Source organism: Pristiophorus japonicus, chromosome 7, assembly GCF_044704955.1.
Source record: "Pristiophorus japonicus isolate sPriJap1 chromosome 7, sPriJap1.hap1, whole genome shotgun sequence".
NCBI classification, from domain to species: domain Eukaryota; kingdom Metazoa; phylum Chordata; class Chondrichthyes; family Pristiophoridae; genus Pristiophorus; species Pristiophorus japonicus.
Window position 1 is genome coordinate 114340805 of NC_091983.1, and position 19557 is coordinate 114360361.

Consider the following 19557-nt stretch of genomic DNA (forward strand, 5'->3'; position numbering starts at 1 on the left):
GCTGCCAACAGGCAGCCTGACACTCCCTCTTGGGTGCCAGGCCGCTTGCCCTGCCGAAACCCGCCCTGATGGCCCAGTGTTTACCACTAAAGTGGCTGCAGAGTTCGCAGCAACCGTCCCCTTTAACTGAAGGAGAGGGACGTTGTGACGTACCAGCGCGATGATGTCATCAGCATGGCGCTGATGCCTTGGAGCATCGGCCACTCCGACCCCCCCCTTCTGCCTCCACTAGTGGAGGCTACTCCGACCCCCCCCTCTTCTGCCCCCACTAGTGGAGGCTACTCCGACCTGCCTCCATTTCCGCCCCCACTAGGGGAGGCTACTCCGACCCCCCCCCACTTCCGCCCCACTAGTGGAGGCTACTCCGACCCCCCCCCCACTTCCGCCCCACTAGTGGAGGCTACTCCGACACCCCCCCCACTTCCGCCCCCACTAGTGAAGGCTACTCTGACCCCCCCCCCACTTCCGCCCCACTAGTGGAGGCTACTCTGACCCCCCCCCCACTTACACCCCACTAGTGGAGGCTACTCCGACCCCCCGCACTTCCGTCCCACTAGTGGAGGCTACTCCAACCCGCCCCCCCACTTCCGCCCCCACTAGTGGAGGCTACTTCAACCTGCCCCCACTTACACCCCCACTAGTGGAGGCTACTCCGACAAATGTAGGTCCCCTGCAGTCAGAATCAGGGGAAGTCATAACTGGGAACAAAGAAATGGCAGACTAATTGAACAAGTACTTTGGTTCGGTATTCATTAAGGAGGACACAAACAACCTTCCGGATATAAAAGGGGTCAGAGGGTCTAGTAAGAAGGAGGAACTGAGGGAAATCCTTTTCAGTCGGGAAATTGTGTTGGGGAAATTGATGGGATTGAAGGCCGCTAAATCCCCAGGGCCTGATGGTCTGCATCCCAGAGTACTTAACGAGGTGGCCTTGGAAATAGCGGATGCATTGACAGTCATTTTCCAACATTCCAGAGACTCTGGATCAGTTCCTATGGAGTGGAGGGTAGCCAATGTAACCCCACTTTTTAAAAAAGGAGGGAGAGAGAAAACAGGGAATTATAGACCGGTCAGCCTGACCTCGGTAGTGGGTAAAATGATGGAATCAATTATTAAGGATGTCATAGCAGCGCATTTGGAAAGAGGTGACATGATAGGTCCAAGTCAGCATGGATTTGTGAAAGGGAAATCATGCTTGACAAATCTTGTGGAATTTTTTGAGGATGTTTCCAGTAGAGTGGACAAGGGAGAACCAGTTGATGTGGTGTATTTGGACTTTCAGAAGGCTTTCGACAAGGTCCCACACAAGAGATCAATGTGCAAAGTTAAAGCACATGGGATTGGGGGTAGTGTGCTGACGTGGATTGAGAACTGGTTGTCAGACAGGAAGCAAAGAGTAGGAGTAAATGGGTACTTTTCGGAATGGCAGGCAGTGACTAGTGGGGTACCGCAAGGTTCTGTGCTGGGGCCCCAGCTGTTTACATTGTACATTAATGATTTAGACGAGGGGATTAAATGTAGTATCTCCAAATTTGCGGATGACACTAAGTTGGGTGGCAGTGTGAGCTGCGAGGAGGATGCTATGAGGCTGCAGAATGACTTGGATAAGTTAGGTGAGTGGGCAAATGCATGGCAGATGAAGTATAATGTGGATAAATGTGAGGTTATCCACTTTGGTGGTAAAAACAGAGAGACAGACTATTATCTGAATGGTGACAGATTAGGAAAAGGGGAGATGCAACGAGACCTGGGTGTCACGGTACATCAGTCATTGAAGGTTGGCATGCAGGTACAGCAGGCGGTTAAGAAAGCAAATGGCATGTTGGCCTTCATAGCGAGGGGAATTGAATACAGGGGCAGGGAGGTGTTACTACAGTTGTACAGGGCCTTAGTGAGGCCACACCTGGAGTATTGTGTACAGTTTTGCTCTCCTAACTTGAGGAAGGACATTCTTGGTATTGAGGGAGTGTAGCGAAGGTTCACCAGACTTATTCCCGGGATGGCGGGACTGACCTATCAAGAAAGACTGGATCAACTGGGCTTGTATTCATTGGAGTTCAGAAGAATGAGAGGGGACCTCATAGAAACGTTTAAAATTCTGACGGGTTTAGACAGGGTAGATGCAGGAAGAATGTTCCCAATGTTGGGGAAGTCCAGAACCAGGGGTCACAGTCTCAGGATAAGGGGTAAGCCATTTAGGACCGAGATGAGGAGAAACTTCTTCACCCAGAGAGTGGTGAACCTGTGGAATTCTCTACCACAGTAAGTTGTTGAGGCCAATTCACTAAATATATTCAAAAAGGAGTTAGATGTAGTCCTTACTACTAGGGGGATCAAGGGGTATGGCGAGAAAGCAGGAAGGGGGTACTGAAGTTTCATGTTCAGCCATGAACTCATTGAATGGCGGTGCAGGCTAGAAGGGCTGAATGGCCTGCTCCTGCACCTATTTTCTATGTTTCTATGGTTCTATGTCTCATACGATGGCCAGTGATCTTCTCCAGAATTTTTTATTTATTCATTCATGGGATGTGGGCATCGCTGGTAAAGCCAGCATTTATTACCCATCCCTAAGTGCACTTGAGAAAGTGGTGTTGGTGAGTCGCCTTCACTGCAGTCCGTGAGGTGAAAGTACTCCCATAGTGCTGTTAGGTAGGAAGTTTCAGGATTTTGACCCAGCGATGATGAAGGAACGGTGATATATTTCCAAGTTAGGGTGATATGTGACTTGGAGGGGAACTTGCAGGTGATGGTGTTCCCATGTGCCTGATGCCCTTGTCCTTCTAGGTGATAAAGCATGGGTCATAGAAACATAGAAACATAGAAAGAGGTGCAGGAGTAGGCCATTCGGCCCTTCGAGCCTACACCACCATTCAATATGATCATGGCTGATCATGCAACTTTTGTACCCCATTCCTGCTTTCTCTCCATAGCCCTTGATCCCTTTAGCCATAAGGGCCACATCTAATTCCCTTTTGAATATATCTAACGAACTGGCCTCAACAACTTTCTGTGGTAGAGAATTCCACAGGTTCACAATTCTCTGAGTGAAGAAGTTTCTCCTTTTATCGGTCTGAAATGGCTTACCCCTTATCCTTAGACTGTGGCCCTGGTTCTGGACATCCCCAACATCGGGAATATTCTTCCTGCATCTAATCCGATCAGAATTTTACATGTTTCTATGAGATCCCCTCTCATTCTTCTAAATTCCAGTGAATATAAGCCTAGTCGATCCAGTCTTTCTTCATATGTCAGTCCTGCAATCCCGGGAATCAGTCTGGTGAACCTTCACTGCACTCTCTCAATAGCAAGAATGTCCTTCCTCAGATTAGGAGACCAAAACTGTACACAATATTCAAGGTGTGGCCTCACCAAGACCCTGTACAACTGCAGTAAGACCTCCCTGCTCCTATACGCGAATCCTCTCACTATGAAGGCCAACATGCCATTTGCTGCCTTCACTGCCTGCTGTACCTGCATGCCAACTTTCAATGACTGATGTACCATAAACCCAGGTCTCGTTGCACCTCCCCTTTTCCTAATCTGTCACCATTCAGATAATATTCTGCCTTCCAGTTTTTGCCACCAAAATGGATAACCTCCCATTTATCCACATTATATTGCATCTGCCATGCATTTGCCCACTCATCTAACCTGTCCAAGTCAACCTGCAGCCTCTTAGCATCCTCCTCACAGCTCACACTGCCACCCAGCTTAGTGTCATCTGCAAACTTGGAGATATTACATTTAGTTCCTTTGTCTAAATCATTAATGTATATTGTAAATAGCTGGGGTCCCAGCATTGAACCTTGCGGTACCCCACTAGTCACTGCCTGCCATTCTGAAAAGGACCTGTTTATTCCTACTCTTTGCTCCCTGTCTGCCAACCAGTTTTCTATCCATGTCAATACATTACCCCCAATACCATGTGCTTTAATTTTGCACACTAATCTCTTGTGTGGGACCTTGTCAAAAGCCTTTTGAAAGTCCAAATACACCACATCCACTGGTTCTCCCTTGTCCACTCTACTACTTACATCCTCAAAAAATACTAGAAGATTTGTGAAGCATGATTTCCCTTTCATAAATCCATGCTGACTTGGACCGATCCTGTCACTGCTTTCCAAATGCGCTGCTATTACATCTTTAATAATTGATTCAAAAATTTTCCCCACTACCCATGTTAGGCTAACCGGTCGATAATTCCCTGTTTTCTCTTTACCTGCTTTTTTAAAAAGTGGGGTTACATTAGCTACCTTCCAATCCATAGGAACTGATCCAGCGTCTATAGAATGTTAGAAAATGACCACCAATGCATCCACTATTTCAAGGGCCACTTCCTTAAGTACCCTGGGATGCAGACTATCAGGCCCTGGGGACTTATCGGCCTTCAATCCCATCAATTTCCCTAATACAATTTCCTGACTAATAAGAATTTCCTTCAGTTCCTCCTTCTCGCTAGACCCTCAGTCCCCTAGTATTTCCGGAAGGTTATTTGTGTCTTCCTTCGTGAAGACAGAATCAAAGTATTTGTTCAATTGGTCTGCCATTTCTTTGTTCCCCATTATAAATTAACCTGATTCTGACTGCAAGGGACCTATATTTGTCTTCACTAATCATTTTCTCTTCACATATCTATAGAAGCTTTTGCAGTCAGTTTTTATGTTCCCTGCAAGCTTACTCTCATACTCTATTTCCCCCCTCCTAATTAAACCCTTTGTCCTCCTCTGCTGAATTCTAAATTTCTCCCAGTCCTCAGGTTTGCTGCTTTACCTGGCCAATATATATGCCTCTTCCTTGGATTTAACACTATCCCTAATTTCTCTTGTTCGCCACAGTTGAGCCACCTTCCCCGTTTTATTTTTACACCAGACAGAGATGTACAATTGTTGAAATTCATCCATGTGATCTTTAAATGTCTGCCATTGCCTATCCACCATCAACCCTTTAAGTATCATTCGCCAGTCTATCCAAGCCAATTCACGTCTCATACCATCGAAGTTACCTTTCTTTAAGTTCAGGATCCTAGTCTCTGAATTAACTGTGTCACTCTCCATCTTGATGAAGAATTCTACCATATTATGTCACTCTTCCCCAAGGGGCCTTGCACAACAAGACTGCTAATTAATCCTCTCTCATTACACAACACCCAGTCTAGAATGGCCGGCTCTTTAGTTGATTCCTCGACATATTGGTCTCGAAAAGCATTCTTTATACACTACAGGAAATCCTCCTCCACCGTATTGCTACCATTTTGGTTAGCCCAATCTATATGTAGATTAAAGTCACCCATGATAACTGCTGTACCTTTATTGCATGCATCCCTGATTTCCTGTTTGATGCCATCCCCAACCTCACTACTACTGTTTGGTGGTCTGTACACAACTCCAACTCGCGTTTTCTGCCCTTTGGTGTTCAGCAGCTCTACCCATACAGATTCCACATCATCCAAGCTAATGTCCTTCCTTACCATTGTGTTAATCTCCTCTTTAACCAGCAACGCTACCCCACCTCCTTTTCATTTCTGTCTATCCTTCCTGAATATTGAATACCCCTGGATGTTGAGTTCCCAGCCTTGGTCACCCTGGAGCCATGTCTCCGTAATCTCAATTACATCATATCCGTTAACAGCTATCTGCCCAGTTAATCCATCCAACTTATTATGAATGCTCCTCGCATTGAGACTCAGAGTTTTCAGGTTTGTTTTTTTAACACTCTTTGTCCTTTTAGAATTATGTTGTAATGTGGCCCTTTTTGATTTTTGCCTTTGATTTCTCTGCCCTCCACGTTTCCTTATCTCCTTTCTATCTTTTGCTTCTGGCCCCATTTTACTTCCCTCTGTCTCCCTGCATAGATTCCCATCCCCCTGCCATATTAGTTTAAACCCTCCCCAACAGCACTAGCAAACACTCACCCTAGGACATTGGTTCTGGTCCTGCCCAGGTGCAGACCGTCCGGTTTGTACTGGTCCCACCTCCCCCAGAACCGGTTCCAATGTCCCAGGAGTTTGAATCCCTCCCTGCTGCACCACTCCTCAAGCCACGTATTCATCTGAGCTATCCTGCTATTTCTACTCTGACTTACACATGGCACTGGTAACAAACCTGAGATTACTACCTTTGAGGTCCTACTTTTTATTTTAACTCCTTGCTCCCTAAATTCAGCTTATAGGACCTCATCCCATTTTTTATCTATATCGTTGGTGCCTATATACACCACGACAACTGACTGTTCACCCTCCCCCTCTAGAATGCCCTGCAGCCGCTCTGAGCCATTCTTGACCCTTGCACCAGGGAGGCAACATATCATCCTGGTGTCTCAATTGTGGCCGCAGAAACACCTATCTATTCCCCTTACAATAGAATCCCCTACTACTATAGCTCTCTCACTCTTAATCCTGCCCTCCTATGCAGCAGAGCCAACCATGGTGCCATGAACTTGGCTGCTGCTGCCTTCCCCTAATGAGCCATCTCCCCCAAAAGTATCCAAAGTGGTAAATCTGTTTTGGAGGGAGATGACCGCAGGGGACCCCTGCACTACCTTCCTACTCTTGCTCTGCCTGATGATTACCCAGACCTACAGGATGTTGCAGGTGCCCATAGCCTTTGCTGTACCCAGTACGTTCAGCTGTTTCTTGATATCACATGGAGTGAATCGAATTGGCTGAAGATTGGCATCTGTGACAGTGGGGACCTCAGGAGGAGGCCGAGGTGGTTCATCCACTTGGCACTTTTTGCTGAAGATGGTTGCAAACGCTTCAGGCTTGGGTTTTGCACTCACTTGTTGGGCTCCACCATCAATGAGGATTGGGATGCTCATGAAGCCTCCTCCCATCAGTTATTCAATTGTCCACCACTATTCATGACTGGGTGTGGCAGAACTGCAGAACTTTAAGCTGATCCGTTGGTTGTGAGATCGCTGAGCTGTCGATAGCATGTTGCTTCCGCTGTTTAGCATGCATGTAGTCCTATGTTTTAGCTTCACCAGGTTAGCACTTCATTTTCATGTACGCCTGGTGCTGGTCCAGGCATGTTCTTCTACACTCATTGAACCAAGGTTGGTCCCCTGGCTTGATGGTAATGATAGAGTGAGCGATATGCCAGGCCATGAAGTTACAGACTGTGGTAGAATACAATTCTGCTGATGCTGATGGCCCACAGCACCTCATGGGTGCCCAGTTTTGAGCTGCGAGATCTTTATTGAATCTATCCCATTTAGCACGGTGGTAGTGCCACACAACACGATGGAGGGTGAAGACAGGACTTGGTCTACACAAGGACAGTGCAGTGGTCACTCATGCCAATACTGTTGTGGACAGCTGCATCTGCGACAAGCAGATTGGTGAGTACGAGATCAAGCAATTTATTCCCTTATGTTGGTTCTTTCAGCACCTTCCCAAAACCTAGTCTGGGAGCTATGTCCTTCAGGACTCGGACATCCCGATCAGTGGTGGTGCTACTCAGCCACTTCCTGTGATGGACATTGAAGACCCTCACCCAGAGTACATTTTGTATCCTTGCTGTGCTTCTCTCAAGTGGTGTTCAACATGGAAGTGTGCTAATTCATCAGCTGAGGGAGGGCGTGGGAGGTAATAAGCAGGTTTCCTTGCCTATGTTTGAACTGATGCCACGAGACCTCATGGAGTCGATGTTGCGGACTCCCAGGGTCACTCCCTCCTGACTATATATCACTGTGCTGCCATTCCTGGTGGGTCTGTCTCACCGGTGGGACAGGACATACCCAGGGATGGTGATGGAGGAATCTGAAACATTGGCTGATTTGTACGATTGTGTATGACTATTTCAGGCTGTTGCTTGACTAGTGTGTGGGACAGCTCTCCTCACTTTGGCACAAGTCCCCAGCTGTTAGTGAGGGTGTGTGTCTTTGTCGTAACTGAATCCAATGCCTAGGTCAAAGCCAAGTGGCCTGTCCGGTTTTATTCTTATTATACTTCTTTGCGGTGGTTTGACGCAGCTGAATGGCTTGCTCGGCCATTTCTGAGGGCAGTTAAGAGTCAAAGACATTGTTGTGGGTCTGAAATCACATATAGTCCAGGCCGGGTAAGAATGACTTCCTTCCCTAAAGGTCATTCGTGAACTAGATGGGTTTTTATGATAATCGATAGCTTCATGGGCATCATTACTAATATTAGCTTTTTATTCCAGATTTATTTAATTGTCTTTTTTTAAACTAAATTCAAATTCACAAATTGCCATGGTGGGATTTAAACTCAGGTTTCTGAATTCCAGGCCTCTGGATTACTAGCACAGTAACATAACCACTACACTACTGTCCCCAGTATACCTTGTGTGTACAGAAGAATTGCTGAAGGGCCAACTGTGCTGGGCTTGAGGTGCGATTATTTTTTTCGAGGGGGTGAAATTGATCTTGGGCCGCAGCACAAACGGATGATAGTGAATCGGCAGCCTGTTTTACACCCCGTCTTACTTTTTTTTCCATTGAAGACCAATTTCATCCCCGTAGTTTCCAAAGTGGTTGTTTCTCTTTGCTTATACTTGTAATGGACTTGCTCAGGTGCCTGGAACCCAAGGTATCAGCAAACAAGGCTCCAGGTGGCACAAAGCAGTTCGATATTTAGCTGCCTGACTGATTGTGCAGCTTTAGCAGATCAAATCTATTTTTCCCTGTATTATTTTCAAAATATGTTGGGTTGAAACACCATACACATCTGGCAATTTTTTTCCTTTTCTGAAAGAATAAATTACAAGTCACAGGTGACTTTGTTTTATTTTTGTTCTGCGGCATGAGTCTTTGTACTGCATAAACAACTCTTCTTCTGGCAGCTGAATATAGAGACAGTGTTGTGTGTTCCCAGGTGACCTTGGCAACAGTCTAAAAGAGTGCAGGCTGCTTTCCTCAGCAGGTTGTATGATGGAGTGTAACCATTAATTATCTCCTTGGAAAAAAAATAGCTGAAAATTAAAAGCAATTGGAATGCAGCATAAAACACGTAAACATTGTTTGAACAGATTAGGCTGCAGTTTTCTGCCTCTGCATTTCCCGGCCTGTGATTTTCCACCATTGAAGTGAATGGGTAAACAATCCTGGGTCAACGAGTGTAGAAGTGGAAAACCCTGGCCATTATGTCACAAAAACCTCATTTATGTCACTTATAGAAAGCAAGAACTTGCATTTATCTGGCACCTTTCATATCCTCTGGACATTCAAAGTGCTTCACAGCCAATGAAGTACTTTTGAAATGTAGACACTGTTGTAATATAGATATAAAGGGTAATTTTCTGACTTTGCACTAGCAGAAGGAAGAACTAATCGTTAGAAAACGACATACAGCACGGGCCGAATTTCTGCTATGTACTCTCAGCAAGTCTCCCCACCGATAGTACAAAGTTGGAAAAGTATCTTTGTGAGGTCACTATGAAAAATGATGAGGTGTCTCAGTGCCCTCCCTCCCTCTGATAAAGACAGTGCCTCATAAATTGCATTTATTTCATTCTCACTGCAACATTTTATATCTTCTAAACAAAATGACAGGCAAATGACTTAAATGCAGGCCTCTCCCAAAATTCTGTAACTAATCTCTCTCAAGGAGATTATACCTTTTGCAGTACTTTTTTCTGCTATTTGCTACTGAATTTTTGCAATTCAGCACCTCCTTTGTAAACTATAGTCATAGCTCAGCATGGCCATTCCATTGGATGTAGCAATGTCTGTCGTGGATTTGGAGTAGGAAGAGAAGGTCACCGAGACAGAAGAAAGGCAGGCACCCTTGTATTTTAGATATCTGGTATACACTTGGACTTGGTTCATGAACCATACCATAAGACCCTGGCGCACTGACTCAGACGTGTTTGAGTGGACCTGTCTTTGCTATCTCTAATCCACGAGGGAGCCTGTAGTTATGTCATTTATTGGAGCCTGAGCTGCAGACATGTTTTAACACAGGCACAGCCCTGTCGGTTACTGTGAAAATTACTGCAGCATTGACTTTTATCGGATCTGTTCAGGTCACCGCTGGTGATATTTGTTACGTTAGGCAAACCTCAGCCCACTAGCACATCAAGGAGGTCACGGATTGTCGTAGGAACACTTTTGTCCATGTTTTCATGAGCGTGTGAAGCACTTTTACCAGGTGGCAGGTTTCCCTAAAATGCAGGGCCTCGTTGATGGCACAAATGTAGCCAGCAAATCCCGTGGCATATGATAATAGGAAAGGCTTTCATCCCATCAATGTACATATGGGTGAAGAAAATACAAACAGGGGCCATTTGGAAGTACAATGAAATTCCTGCCTCCACCAAATTCTGATGGAACATACAATAGGTGTGCTGAAACAGAGATTCTCCTGCCTGGACAGATCAGGTGGGGTACTGAGCTATAGTCCAGAGGAAGTGTCAAAAATGAGCAACACCTGCTGTAACCTGCATAATGTTGCATTAAAGAGAAGATAAAATCTCCAGCCAGAGGGCCAGGAAGGTTGGGCTATGGTTTTGGCAGAAGGAGCAAATAGAGGAGGAGGGAGAGGAGAAAGGTGAAATGGGCAAAGGTAGGTGTGTCAATCATTGGATTTTCACTTCAAAGCTGAACTGTGGGTTTGTATTAACAGCCCGGTGGTCCTCTCCATAATACACCATACTGTGCTTAATTTCCACTGTTTTTACTATCATTCCAGCCTGCTACATTCATACATCCTTTCAGGCAATAAATCTGCAAAGTCTGTTCCAAAGAATATGCAACCAGTTTATTTCCCTATTCATGTTAAGTGCCTTTAATGTGTAGTCCTCCAGTGCTTGCCCTTGGTGACAGTGTGTCTTGTTTACTTCTTAGGGCTAGAACCTCCACTTTTGTGGTTGGGCGATATTTTCGGCGTGGGTGTTAAAAAAGGGTTTTCAGATCGCCAGCTTCTCACCCATTCTCAAACCACCTAGTCTCCACCTTTGAAAATGGGCGTTACCGCGAGCGATATAAAAATGGGCGGTAGCGTTAAAGTTTTTTGACCTTCTGCCATAAAGTGTGGCCTTCTTTAGCAATGGCATGGCAATGCTCGATTCTCGCAATTCTGGAGGTCAAGGGTCACCATGACATGCGCAGAAGAGGAGACAGAGAGAGAGGGAGCTGAGGGGGACTGAAGAAGTGGCTGGGTGTGGTGTGGCTGCTTTGAGAGGAAGGAGGGAGACTTTAGAGCTTCACAGCAAATAGGCAAACAAAAAGTAGCTCTTACTAGCCACATATTTGACTGAATTTGGCCGATAATGGAGCGAGAGGAAGAGGCATCACAGCACGCTGTGGAGATTGACGCTGGAGAGAGCAGTGAGCTGGGAGAGGAGCACATTGGAGGGCGCAAAAGAGCCAGGAGTTTCTCGGACGAGGCAAATGCCTCCCTCCTGCAGGAAGTCGCGTTATGCTGGGGTGATTTGACACAGGGAGGGCGTGGGAAGCCCACCCCAAAGGCCTACGAGAAGATATGGACTGAGATAGCAGAGGTGGTCTCATTGGCGACCAACGAGGTGCGTGAGGGCAACCAATGCCGCAAACGATGGAACGACCTTGTGGGATCCGCAAGAGTGAGTATTATATTGACTTACATGTACTTATGTATTTATTTATATCATTTGATTTGTAACAATCATGAGTGACTATCAGCAGATGTGAGGTCTTTCACTTTTACCGGGAATGTTTTACTCAAAGCGGTCACGGTGTATGTCTTTAGGTAAAGAATGATAATTATCATTATAATCATGATTAGGTCTGTCGGTTATGTGTTGTATCAGTCTCTGTAACAGTACCTAGCAATGATATCACGCAATGATCTCATGCCATGTTGTCCTGTCACCTTTTACAGAAGAAGCTATCGACGATGAGGTCCGTGCAGAGACGAACGGGTGGGGGCCACCAGTCCCTAGCGACATCACTGACATGGAGGAGCATGTGCTCGCACTCGTGGGGAAGCACACCCGGACAGCCACGGACGAATCTGCAGACTCTGAAGTGATGCCACGTGAGTAAAGCTTATACCATTGCATGATGTAAAGTCAATAGATGTCACACCCACTCATATCCGACCAGTCATATATGATAGATGATTTCTAAAATTGTCCTAGAAATAATAATGAAAATCATTGGAATGCAAAGGTGTTGATGGCCATGAAATGTTATGTCTGTGATGATTTTGATAGCGGTGGTGCTTTTGTCATGCATATTCTGTCTATAGCGCTGGACTCACCTTGTCCCCCGAACACCCGCTTCTTCTCTAATAACTTAATTTATGTTTTGCAGCTCTGCCAGCAGCGTGTCCCCAGGCAAGACCACAGAGACCAGAAGGTGGGGGCGCGGGGCAGGAGTCGGCGGACGATCCTACTACATCTGGTGCTGAGGAGCTCCGATTCTTGCTGGGTCTGTTCTCCACGGATCAGAGCGCGGACTTCAAGGAACCTGCATCACCACGCTCCAGAAGCCATTCCACCCCAAGGCCATCTAGTGGTCCTCCGGTTATTCCCACCTCCACTCTGGAGGTATCGGCCCAAGCACCTCACCACAGGGCACCCCATTTGTCCCCAGGATGGCGCCGACCCCACGGAGGCCTCGTGGACGTGGCAGGTCTGTTCCACAAGCGCCACATGACACCGGAGAGATGGTACAGTTGTCCAGGAGGACTGTAAACATTAGTAACCAGCTCATCGAAGCATTGGGGGGCATATCCCGACAGCTGGCCACCATGACCGAGTACATTCCACGGATGCGATAGCCAGGAACACTGATGGCACAGGCCTCCCAGTGGGTCCCGAGCGTGGCACTCCACCTCCGCACCACCACTGTGAACGACAGATGAGAGCAAGGACCAATATCCTGCTTCTGCATCAGAGAATGTTGCCCCCTTGGTACCCCCCACTTCCGTTGCCCCCCAGTGAGGCACCGCCTGAGGAGCTCCTCGGCCAGGCACCATGGAGCGAGGAGGGGAAGGGGTAGAGGTGGGGAGAAGAAGGGGAGGAGGAAGGAAAGTGAGGTGCATATCTGCAGGTGATGGCTGTGTTATACCTCCATCTGGGTGTATGCAATTTGTTGCAATGTATGGGAGCTGGGGACCATGCTCCTGCTTTGCCTTTGTATTCTGTGTTGCTGGACATATTGAACATGTGATTTATGTCAATGGTGGAAAAAGTGGGGTGTGGGGGGGGGGTTGGGTGTTATTGGCTGTAATACTTATGATTTCAGACCAATGATGGCATTAAATTGTTGTTATTGAACATATTCTTGTTGCGCATTGTCTCAGATAGCTGGAGTTACACACTGGTGATTCCTTACCATGAAAGGGTTAAATACAACTTAACATCAATCAATGTAAACTTTAACTGACACCAAGGTAATGGGCACCATTGATGTCTGAGCTGCACACACACAGCAGTGTGTCAGTGTTGTCACTCACATCAACGCTCTTTCAGGCAAATCGTTCCGATATTAGCTCATCACGTAATAGTGGGATTTCGCAAATGCCAGCCACACCGCTGGCGTTCGTTCAGAACAGTTCCACTTTTTGTGGCCGGTTTTTTGGGCAAGCGATATGTGTGCGAGATGGTGAGATTGATGATGGGCGATCTCCATGGCCGCTAGTTTTGGTAAATATGCTCTTTACAACAAAAAAAAATGGGCGGGTGTTAATATTGAATCTCGGCATTAAATCAGTGTGGAAATTAACGCTGGGTGATATTATGGGCATTGATTTCGCCCATTCTGCTGATTCCGCCCAAAAAAAGTGGGCGGGCGGTAATATTTTTTCCCGCCGTTAAGCACATGGGGAAAGTAACACTCAGCAATAAGTTTCCTAAAAATGCCCGTCAGTTTCCATTTTGTGCAAAAATGGGCAATATATGGTCGTTATATGTCATTTCAGCGGTAAAATGGGCGTTAAGTGGGCGTTAAGCATGCAAAAAAAGTGGAGGTTCTAGTCCCTAGTCTTTTGCACTTTCTTAGTGTCACCTTTGAGCTAGTGCGGTGCCCGGCTCTTTCTCCTCATTGGACACCGCATGATTCAGCTGGTCCCAACTGGTGCGATTTCAATCTCGATGTTTTTGGGTTGCCTTTTCCTTTAAGAAAAAAAAATAATGCTGTAAGCATGAGGTGCACCCCAATGCCTACCCTAGGTACCACCTTGTGTGAAGGACTGACTACACATTAAAATGAATGGGTGGGAAGTGTCAGCTGGGATTGTGTCATTTCATTATAGGCCAAAGCAGAAAATCTCCCTTTATGTGTTAACAGGAATAATGATGTGGCTTGTAACAAAAAGAAAAGTGCCTGTCTATAAGAGAAATCTGTCTGAATGTATTGTATTACTGTAGGTAAGGATACAGTACTACGGAGAATATATGCCCTGATTTTTTTTTGTTTCTGTTATTGAAATTGTGCTGTGTGTGTGTGAAATTTGGTATCACTCTGACTTTATTTGTTTTAACTTATGTAAAACTTGCTCAGTACGGGATCCTTGTGTGATCTATCCCTGCTGTTGGGGACACTGTCCTGATGCCACGTATAGTCTTGGTGTCACTTGGTTGCTTGCAACATTACAGAACTGTAAAACTTGCACTTTAGTCAGTTTATCTAAGTAAGCCCAGGACTACTGCTGTAAGTAGAGTGGAGCCACTCTGTTGTTGCCTTGTTTTAATAAACACGTAAAGCTAGATATTTCTGTTGTGGTCGATCTGAGGTGGGATGGAACCGCTTCCTATCTCGATCCTGTCTGAAATGCCGAGATCAGGGACCTTAGCATGTTGTGGGTAGGTGGCTACCTCCTGTCAATGCAATTGGGGCACCCAGGGGGAGGGATTCTGCTGCCCACATATCAAGGTAAAGGATTCCTTTTAAAATAAATAGCTACCTGAATCTTTAAATTACATTAATTTGTCCTTCTATATCATGTGAGCAAAAAACATAATGTTATTGTTAATTGAACTCTGCATCCATCATTTCTTTCACCTTTCATTATCTTCCCTACTCACCAGCGATCCTGGAAGTATCTACGGATATGTTATTTATTTATTTATCCAAACTAAATATTTAGTGGAAAAAAATCACTCCTCTGAACTCTTCCACAAGGGGCAGTAAAATAGCAACATCACATGTCCAGTGTTCACAGTTTCATTAAACTGCAGGTCACACTTAGAAAAGGTGTTTTTCTGGAGGACAATGCTGCACTTAGGGGAAATGGCTTCTCTACCAGGAAAATCTTAAATTGTTGTTATGCTGATCTTATAGGAGTATTAGTGCTGCTGACACCTGATGTGACAGTCTCACACAGACTGGGGTGACTCCAATGTAAACTGGCTGTGTTCACTAAATCTGGCTGTCAGGGAGACTGGATTTTTACCATAGCTACCCAGCAACCAGAATTGAATGAATCCAACAAGTTTATACTGGGGTTTCTGCTGACTGCATGAGATCCGTGCTAGAGGAACCACTAGCACAAACAGCCATCTGAGGCCAGTATAAAAGCAGCTCAAGTGCAATGGTTGCATTATAGCGCATGCAGTCAGCTCAATAACAATAACTTGCATTTTTATCACACTTTCTAATGTAGAAAAATATCCCAAAGCACTAAGGAGAGATTGTGGTGGACAATGTCTTTAGTATTCCCAATGTTTAACTGGAGGAAGTTATGGCTTATCCAAGGCTGGATATTGGACAAGCAGTCTGACAGCACAGAGGCAGTGGAAAAGCTGAGAGAGGTGGTGAGAGGTAGAACTGACTGTCATCAGCATACATGTGGAAACTGATCCCATGTCTGCCGTGAGGCAGCGTATAGATGAAGAAGAAGCCAGGGCCAAGGAAACATCATCAATACCAAACAGGATCATGGACTGGCTAACAGCAGAGTTGGAAAGTAATAGGGACCAAGAATGGCCAATGATGCAGTCCCAATAATCACTTCAGCCTGACCATTACCCAGAAGCCAATGAGGAGTAGGTGTGGAGAGCAGTGCCAACCTATAATAGCTGAGTATGGGTCATGGAGACAGCAAGGGACAGAGACAGAGCACGGGGTTGGGAGAGCCTTAGAGCTTAATGTACTCACAGCAGTTGGATGAAAGACCATAAGGGGAAATATGGAGAGGGGGACTCTGACTGGGAGCCTCACTATTCACTATAAAAATACATGCGGCGGAGACAGCAACAAACTCAAATAATGAAGGGGGCACCTAAAGGAAAGAAATAATAAATAAATAAAAATAAGAACATTTTAAATTTTAAAGTATAAGTTAAAATTTTAAAGTGAACTAACCGGAAGAGAAAAATCAGGAGGAAAAAAAATCAACATGGCATTAGAGCTGACAGACATATCTTGGATGTCTGCTCTGAGGCGCCACTCAGTGGCCTGAGTCTGCAACTCCATGTCGGTTCAAAGCAGTTTTTTTAACCATGCTCCCATTATAAAATAGCAGGCATTATGTGACAAACAGCATTATGGCCCCAACCGTTATGTGGCAGAAGATGTGACAACTCTAATATTGAAAGTCCTATCACAGTGCCACCAACAAGTGTAAAAGGATTTGTTAGTAAATGTGGGCACTGTATGGGATTTCCCATTAAAGGATTTTTGATTGGAATATGTGCCTTAAATACCAACTTTAATATGTTATCAATCTCTCATAGCATTGCATATGGGGAATCAATGCCGAGTGGGATGTTTAGGTCAAGCAGAGTTAGAGGGCGGGAGATAACTGGTTCCAATAGGGAAGAGAAGAGGAGACAAATAAGAGGAGGGATGAGAAGGAGACAGAGGAGGAAGGGTTGAGGAGAGGAGGAGGAGGGGGGAATGGGGTGAGGAGAGGGAGGGAAAGAGGAAAGAAGGGGAAGGGTGAAGGAGGGGTGGGAAAGGGACAGAGGACAGGAACAAGGGAGGAGAAGGAACAAGGGATGATGAGTGGTTGAGGAGAAGGGGTTTTTGCACAGAGCAAATTCTCATGCAACGCAATGAGATGAATGACCAGTTTTTTGCGATGTGTTTCACTCTTGTGGGTTTTATTGACATCATGTGAGTTGTTTGGATTTATATAGCGCCTTTCACGACCACCAGACATCCTAAAATGCTTTGCAGCCAATTAAGTACTTTTGAAGTGTAGTCAATTCAACCTTCAGAACGGTTGTAAAATGAAAGTTCATATAAACTCTGGAATTTTTGATAAGATTCAGTAACTGATAACTATACTACCAAACTACTTAGTACCATACACAAGTAACAGATTTATAAAGTCTTTGGTAAAATTAGCTTCATTCATTTTCAGCTCAGTTTCTCTAAAGGTAAACCCTATGAACAAATGACATTCTAATTTAAGTGATGTTGTAATATGGGGATTGGGCAAGAAAGTGGAGTTGAGGTCGAAGATCAGCCATTGAATCTTATTGAATGGTGGAGCTGGCTTGAAGGGTCGTATGGTCTACTCCTGTTCCTATTTCTTATGTTCTTATGAAACAGCTCTTTAAAGACATGTTTTCTTTGCTTTACAGCCGAAGATGTGGGCAGTATACTATGAACCAAATGCATTCCAAAGGCACTATGGAGAAGCCTCAGTATGAACGGTCATGCTCCCAGGATTCTCTGGATGAACTGTCTATGGATGACTACTGGAGTGAAGTAGAACACATCCAGAAGACCCAGGAAAATGATCAGGAAGAGCAAGAAGAGGTGGCCGTGAAAGTGCCTGATGGTATGTGAAATCTATTTAGATAATTCCTGTAACGTAACTAAACTGAATCAATCTAAACTACTATATCATCTTTTTAAGCTAGTTAAATACATTTCAGACAAGACTTCCTACGTTCATACTCACGCAGGATGATGCTGAAGATAATCCTATATTTTATAGTAAATGAGCTATTTAAACATCAAAAATAGCTTCATTACTGTAATATTCAATCTATGAAATTAAAATGTGTAGCTAAAGCGAAATTTTAACAACAAATAAAAAAATCACTTTGGCCATAAAATTCTGAGGGAGCCCACTTCATGAGTGTAAGAGCAGAATAGAGACAGGGCCTTTTGCATATTCGGAGCAGGATGTCAATGCCTGAAGGGGTACATCACCGTGCCCACGCAGGCACGGTGATGTACTGATCAATATTTATAGCCATTTACAGCCATTTCTCTGTGAGCACCACCAGTCCTCCGTCAAAGTTATGGCAGGAGATTTAGGAGAACCCCAATGGAATTTCAGGGCCGAAATCTTTTACTTTTTTTTTTGGAGATAGAAGATTTGAAAAAACTAGATTTTCATTAGTTGGCCTTTAAAGGCTGCTATTTCAGCCAATCAAAAGCTCAAAATTGGAAGATTGAAATGCTTGCATTAGAGATACGAACAGACCAATTCTTGGTATGTGTTTTAGTATCCAACCAGGAAGAGGGCTTCCATACCAAATAAACTTTCACCAGGCTCCAAAGCCGACAATGCTGGGCAAGTAAACTTACCTACACCACTTGAAAGGTTAAGATTTAAAAAATCACTCCCAGCTGTATTACAGAATCGAGCCACAGATTGGGAGTAGATACGAGTTTTTACTGAAAGATTAATTTAATTTCTTTATTGTCATTGTTTGTCTTTCATTCTATTTTTTCTTTTGCTTCCTGTGCAGAGGGGGAGTTGGAGGCAGAGTGGCTGAAGGATGCAGGCCTTTCAGGTTTGGTCAGTGGTGATACCCAGGAGAGCATAGCATTACTGTCCACCCTAACCCGTACCCAATCAAAAGCTGTCCAGCGAAGAGTGGAAATGTTTACAATGACAATGAAGAAGAAGAATAAGCAACACGTTCCTGATGTCAGGGACATCTTTAGTCCACAGGTAGGAGGGCGCGGTGCATGCAGTCTCAAATAAATCCCTGAAGCAGGCCTATCATTCTCATGAAGGTTGGATATCAAAAGTAGGGCTTGTGTGATGGAGGCTTTCTTAACATTGACAATTCTTGTGATCCCTGTATAGTAAGAAGACAAAGAAACTGAGCAAGCTCTGTAATTTCAGGGTTTGTGGGGCTGGAGTGGGGAGGGGGGAGGGGGGGGGGTGGGCTGGCGGGGGCAGGGAAAGTCAAAGGATGAACATCACAGTTAAAGGCACAAAGACACAAAATACACGTTAGCGACACTGATTCTTGTTGCCAGCCCTGAAACTCTACAGAGTTCTTCTAATCATCTGCTGTAACTTGGAGTAAGTAAGTGGTAAACCTGCAGGACCCCCAGAGAATCCCCACAGAATTTCGGGACCATTATGTGACATGATGACACCAACAACTTGCTTTTATATAGTGCCTTGAACATAGAATATTGTCCCAAAGCATTCAAAGAAGCAAGAAAATGGACCATTAACACTGAACCTGAAGCTGCAGCGTTTCACGGTGGAGGCAAGGGGAGAAAATATCAGATGAGACAGTCATGGCTCCTTCTATCTATTGCCTACAGCGGTCATTCATTGTGGTCTAATAGCATGCAATGGTGTCAAGGGGAGGTAAATGAAAGATGGGCAATAATTTACGAGATGATAAATTAACGAAGAAGTATAAAATCAGCCAATAAAGTTAAATATGTTATAAATAGACAGTGATG

At 45.0% G+C, this 19557-nt stretch overlaps 1 protein-coding gene across 1 annotated transcript in view; it reads left to right on the top strand.

The window, feature by feature from the left end:
- Positions 1 to 19557, top strand: part of arhgap18 (Rho GTPase activating protein 18) — a 72813-nt gene that overhangs the window by 15787 nt on the left and 37469 nt on the right. The window contains exons 2-3 of the mRNA XM_070884442.1: positions 17475 to 17674; positions 18597 to 18802. Coding sequence (XP_070740543.1) covers positions 17475 to 17674; positions 18597 to 18802 — 406 coding nt within the window. The remainder of the gene's footprint in view (positions 1 to 17474; positions 17675 to 18596; positions 18803 to 19557) is intronic.